The sequence below is a fragment of the Saccopteryx bilineata genome, chromosome 3 (genome assembly GCF_036850765.1).
Source record: "Saccopteryx bilineata isolate mSacBil1 chromosome 3, mSacBil1_pri_phased_curated, whole genome shotgun sequence".
NCBI lineage: Eukaryota > Metazoa > Chordata > Mammalia > Chiroptera > Emballonuridae > Saccopteryx > Saccopteryx bilineata.
Window position 1 is genome coordinate 285,733,785 of NC_089492.1, and position 6,223 is coordinate 285,740,007.

Consider the following 6,223-nt stretch of genomic DNA (forward strand, 5'->3'; position numbering starts at 1 on the left):
TAGTGCCTAAACTTTGACTATGCTGCTAACCAGGGTGTCTCTAAAGCTATCAATTAAGAATCCTCTTTGATTCTTCTAATAAATGTATTTTAAGTAATGTTAATCTCATTTTAAGAGAGGTAAGTTAAAGTTCTGTTAGGTTCAAAGTCAGCCAAATTCAAGAACCATTTTTACATTGGGATGACTTGATAGTAGAGCAGGTCTGACCACTCTGATCATTGCCTATTCTGTACTTTGGTGGCTGTTACGAAGTGGAGACTCTGGAAGGGGGAAAGTGCATACTTTTTGAAAAGGAGACATGTCACATTGACTAGATGGGGTGACCACAGCTAAAGACCACAGGTTCACCACTTCCTGTGTGACCCCTGAGCCTCTGTCTCCATCTGAAGATGATAAGAATGCCTTTAGAAGACAGCGAGGCTCGCATGAGACATGGCTGCCAAGTGCTTAGCATTAGGGTCTAGCTCATAAGTGTTGTGGTCAAGGTATATTTACTTATTGAGTACCTATAAGTGCTCAATGCTGAAGGAACGGTGCTGGTAAGAACAGACATATTCCCTGTCTATGGGGCTCAGAGTCTAAATGGGAACACTGTAGTAAGTAGAAGAAACAGACTGGGGCCCTGATGCCACTAACAGGGGCGTTTAATCTAAGTCCCGGTATCAGGAAAGGCTTCCCCAAGCAAACCAGCAAGCATATGCACATGCCCTGTGGTGGGATGAGAAAGGTCTGAAAGCAGGCTGGTCTGACTGCCCCAGAGAAGGGAAGGTAGGAGGAGCTCAGTGCAGAATATCCTGCCTCTGAACAGCCCAGGACCAAAGCTTACAGGACCTCACATTTTTACCTTGTGTCCTGAGGGCAGTGCAGAAGCACTGAAGGTTTGTAAGTGGGTGGGGAGGAAGCGGAGGGCCTGCGTGGTTGAATACCGTGCCTGCCCTGGCTGTGTGTGGAGAATGAGTTAGAGTGCAGAGAGCACCTGCCAGCATCCAGGCTAGCCAGCTGATTAGATAGGGTGCTGGCAGTGGAGACGGGTTCCAGAGATCATTAGGAGGTAAAATCAAAAGGGTTGGTGATGGGGAGGGAACAAGGGTGGCTCCAAGTCATTGGTGACCTTCTAAGAGCTGGGGTGAGCCTGGCAGCCAGACTGAAGCAATTGGAGGATATGTGAAGTGAGAGAGAGAAGCAAAGAAAGGAGGCAAATTTCAAGTCTCTGGAGGAGTCTGGCTGTGCAGGGACGGGAGAGGGTCTAGCTGGAGAAGGAGTAGTTGGATGGGAGGCTTTTTTTCTTTAATGGAAGAGGATCATGTTTACAAAACTGTAAACCCTGGCCGAGTAGCTCAGTCACTTAGAGCGTCGTCCCATTACACAAAGGTTGCGGTTTGATCCCCGGTCAGGGCACATTCAAGAATAAACCAAGGAATGCATAAATAGTGAAACAACAGCCTGACCAGGCAGTGGCACAGTGGATAGAGCATCAGCCTGGGACGCTGAGGACCCAGGTTCAAAACCCTGAGGTTGCTGGCTTGAGCGTGGGATCATAGACATGACCCCATGGTTGCTGACTTGAAGCCTAAAGTTACTGGCTTGAGCAATGGGTCACTGGCTCAGCTGTAGTCCCCTCCCCCCCCCCCCCCCCCCCCCCCCCCCCGGTCACGGCACATATGAGAAAGCAATCAAGGAACAGCTAAGGTGCCGCAACTATGTGTTGATGCTTCTCATCTCTCTCCCTTTCTGTCTGCCCCTTACTCTTGCAAAAAAAAAAAAGGTGGAACAACAAATCCATGTTTCTCTCTCCCTTTCTCCCTTTCCCTCTCCCTGCCTCCCTTTCTCTCTCTAAAATCAATAATTTTTTTTAAATAACAAGAAAAGGGCCGTTGAGAGGGAGAATTTGAGGGTATGAGTGAGAGGAAGGGTAGTTGAGACTGTTGGGCTCCTAGGAGAGCAGGAGGCAGTGGGTCCTAAGCGCAGGGGGACTGAGCTGAGATGGAGAGAGCAGGAGAAGGTGGGTCCTAAGCGCAGGGGGACTGAGCTGAGATGGAGAGAGCAGGAGGCGGTGGGTCCTAAGCGCAGGGGGACTGAGCTGAGATGGAGAGAGCAGGAGGCGGTGGGTCCTAAGCGCAGGGGGACTGAGCTGAGATGGAGAGAGCAGGAGGCGGTGGGTCCTAAGCGCAGGGGGACTGAGCTGAGATGGAGAGAGCAGGAGGCGGTGGGTCCTAAGCGCAGGGGGACTGAGCTGAGATGGAGAGAGCAGGAGAAGGTGGGTCCTAAGCGCAGGGGGACTGAGCTGAGATGGAGAGCAGGAGAAGGTGGGTCCTAAGCGCAGGGGGACTGAGCTGAGATGGAGAGAGCAGGAGGCGGTGGGTCCTAAGCACAGGGGGACTGAGCTGAGATGGAGAGAGCAGGAGAAGGTGGGTCCTAAGCGCAGGGGGACTGAGCTGAGATGGAGAGAGCAGGAGAAGGTGGGTCCTAAGCGCAGGGGGACTGAGCTGAGATGGAGAGAGCAGGAGAAGGTGGGTCCTAAGCGCAGGGGGACTGAGCTGAGATGGAGAGAGCAGGAGGCGGTGGGTCCTAAGCGCAGGGGGACTGAGCTGAGATGGAGAGAGCAGGAGAAGGTGGGTCCTAAGCGCAGGGGGACTGAGCTGAGATGGAGAGAGCAGGAGAAGGTGGGTCCTAAGCGCAGGGGGACTGAGCTGAGATGGAGAGAGCAGGAGAAGGTGGGTCCTAAGCGCAGGGGGACTGAGCTGAGATGGAGAGAGCAGGAGAAGGTGGGTCCTAAGCACAGGGGGACTGAGCTGAGATGGAGAGAGCAGGAGGTGGTGGGTCCTAAGCGCAGGGGGACTGAGCTGAGATGGAGAGAGCAGGAGAAGGTGGGTCCTAAGCGCAGGGGGACTGAGCTGAGATGGAGAGAGCAGGAGGCGGTGGGTCCTAAGCGCAGGGGGACTGAGCTGAGATGGAGAGAGCAGGAGGCGATGGGTCCTAAGCGCAGGGGGACTGAGCTGAGATGGAGAGAGCAGGAGAAGGTGGGTCCTAAGCGCAGGGGGACTGAGCTGAGATGGAGAGAGCAGGAGAAGGTGGGTCCTAAGCGCAGGGGGACTGAGCTGAGATGGAGAGAGCAGGAGAAGGTGGGTCCTAAGCGCAGGGGGACTGAGCTGAGATGGAGAGAGCAGGAGAAGGTGGGTCCTAAGCGCAGTGGGACTGAGCTGAGATGGAGAGAGCAGGAGAAGGTGGGTCCTAAGCGCAGGGGGACTGAGCTGAGATGGAGAGAGCAGGAGAAGGTGGGTCCTAAGCGCAGGGGGACTGAGCTGAGATGGAGAGAGCAGGAGAAGGTGGGTCCTAAGCACAGGGGGACTGAGCTGAGATGGAGAGAGCAGGAGAAGGTGGGTCCTAAGCGCAGGGGGACTGAGCTGAGATGGCAGAAGGGACAGCTTTCCAGAGTGTTGGGAGCAAAGGGGAGGAGCCTCAGGTCAAACCAGTCCTTTACCTCAAACACTGCCTGACACCTCGGGAACCAAAAGCTGTGTGTTCAGTGAATTCATTAGCTTGCAAAGTAGGAGGTGACGGCATCTGCAGAGGGTGAGAAGCCAGAGGAGAGGTTTGGACATTTGGAGAGAACAGAGGACTTGGAATATTCCTCGTAGAAATGGAAAGGCATGTTGCTAAACCAGCAGCATAAGCTGGCCAGGCAGTGCCACGTGAGTGTTTGAGATTCAAGATTATGAATTTATCATGGAAGCGGCTGCCCTGAGGAAGGAAAGGCTCAAGTCGTGCATAGGTACGTTTAAAAACCCCTCTCTCCTATAGCCTCCAGACTCATATATGAGGAGAAACTGATTTGGGCTGTGTAGGAGTTAAGCCAAGCAGAGCCTAGGAGGGAATTGCAAACCAGGTGCAAATTAAATGTTTTTGTTTCTCTTGTCTTAGGTCGGGACTTCTCTCATGATGAAACTCTGGATGTCCCAACACAAGTTGAGCTGCTCATCAAACAAGCAACATCCCATGAAAACCTCTGCCAGTGCTACATTGGCTGGTGAGCGGTGTCATGAGCACCTGAGTTACAATAAGGCGTCAGGACCCACCCTGTGTCGAGTCACAGAAAAAGATTTGGGGTAGCCATGAAGTGTAATCACAGTATCACAGCTCTTTAAATGTTTGTAGTCACTGTGTGTGCTCATTGCTCTAAAAAGGAGAAAATCGAAAAATATGGATGCACATTTGGAAGGCAAACACTAGAATAAGTTAAAATTACGTTTAAAAATGGTTTAGGAGAGCGAGGCCTTCTTATCTTCAGGGCATGGGAGGAATCTTTTTGGATTTTTGCTATCTATTCCAAGATACAGGAAGAGGAAAGAGAAAGGAAGCCAGAGCATGACAGAGAGAAGATGAAAAGGCAAATTAATGATCTGGGATTGTAACATCAAGGGCTGCTGCTCTTGGGTCTGCTTTGATTAATTGCCCGAGGCACACTAGAAGGTAGAGACTTGAGAGAGGGGGCGATAGGGAGGTGTCCTCCTGGGACCACAGCGGTGCGGCGCTGATGACGTGATGAGTGCGCCCTGCACAGTCAGTGCTGGGAGAGCCCAGGGATGTCCCAGGGGCTGTCAGACCTTGCTCCTTCCATTATTGATGTGTCTTATGAAGCTTTGAAGAAGCCCAAATTATTAAAATATTCCTTTTCTTTCTGCCTTCCTAGGTGTCCTTTCTGGTAACTGGAGGTCCAGTCCTGCCCAGAGCATTTCTCTTGAGCCTTTTGTACTTTGGTATATGCTTCCACTAAAGTGAGACAGTCGTCAGAAAGTTCAACTTTGTTAAATATTTCAAATTGTAAATGAAAAGAACTACTGTATATTAAAAGTTGGATTGAACCAACTTTCTAGCTGCTGTTGAAGAATATATTGTCAGAAACACAAGGCTTGATATAGTTCCCAGGACAGTCAACACAGTAATATTACATGAATCAAGCCATTGATTTTGGGGGAACAGAAGATTCATCACTTCAGAAATACGGGTTTTGACTTAACTCACAACTCATCCTTCGAGTTTGCTGGCAACAGAATGACCTAGTCATTCCTCTCGACATGAGTTCAGCAAACTCAGCGCAGTCGAGGAGCCTCAGGTCATGGAGGACATGTCTTAGGATTCTGGACTGTAGGGAAGCGGGAGAAGCCGACCTCATCACTTTCACCCATCCCATTACCTCACTGGTCCAGCAACAACTTTTGCAAGTTGGGCCACAATGGGTGGGAAAAGGTCTGTCTCCTGCCTCGCCCATGATGCTGCGACGTACACACTTCAATCCAAGACCCAGACTACTAGGAGGGGAGTTTCTTCAGGATGCTGGGTGGCCTCGGCTGAGCAAATGCACAGAGATCACGGTACAGTGAAGTGAGTGATCTGGATGTTTTCAGTGAGGTCTGAGTGCTCGGTGTTGAGAGCAGGGGCTTGGGAAACAAGTGCTGTCATGGAGGTGCTGAATACAAGGGAAGGTGTCGAACATGTTGGGAGTGATAAGCAAAAGAAATATTAAACTAAGTGCACAAAGTATAAAGTGTAGCCATGTCTAGACACCATGTTGTATCTGAATAATTTTTGTGACAATAAATGACATCAGAATTTTATAAATGTGTATGAATGGCTTTTTATTCTTAATTAGTAGTTCATAAAGAAAGCAGTTATTTCTTCAACACTCATTAAGCACTTAGTACTAGGGACTGTGAAGGGCACTGGATTGACATGACCTGGTCTGTTTCCCCAGGGTGTTCACAGGCCAGAAATCAGGCAGAAATACAGTAATAACTCCACCATGCCAAGTGATAAGGAGCCACATAGAGGGTGTGAGCCATGGGTGGTGCTCTGAATTGGTTGACTCCACTGGGTGGGGAGCCAGGAAAGTCTCTTGGCAATGGGGACCTTTGCCAAGGGTCATAAAGGATGAGCACGAGCCATCAGATAAAGCAAGGTAGGACATTCTCTGCAGAAAAGAGGTGTAAAAGCATAATATGGTGCAGAAATGGCAAATATTAACTTGAACCGTACTAGATTGCAGATATTTAGCCACTTTGATCTATTAAATGGCAGTTTCACACGAACCACATAGTTCAGCATGATTGCCTCAGTGGTCCATGGGGAATAAAAATATGACTAGGGAAAGGAATAACAGGAACTTAAGGGAGGTTAGAGAGGGGCCAGGCTGGCCTGCCTCATAATTTAACAATAAGGAGTTGAT

The 6,223-nt window shown here is 50.0% G+C and overlaps 1 protein-coding gene across 1 annotated transcript in view; it reads left to right on the forward strand.

Annotated features, from left to right (window-relative positions):
* MTOR (mechanistic target of rapamycin kinase) overlaps nucleotides 1–5,605 on the forward strand; it is a 120,490-nt gene extending 114,885 nt beyond the window's left edge. Inside the window, exons 57-58 of the mRNA XM_066270444.1 lie at nucleotides 3,922–4,027; nucleotides 4,691–5,605. Coding sequence (XP_066126541.1) covers nucleotides 3,922–4,027; nucleotides 4,691–4,706 — 122 coding nt within the window. The 3' untranslated portion in view covers nucleotides 4,707–5,605. The remainder of the gene's footprint in view (nucleotides 1–3,921; nucleotides 4,028–4,690) is intronic.
* Nucleotides 5,606–6,223: the final 618 nt, after the last annotated feature.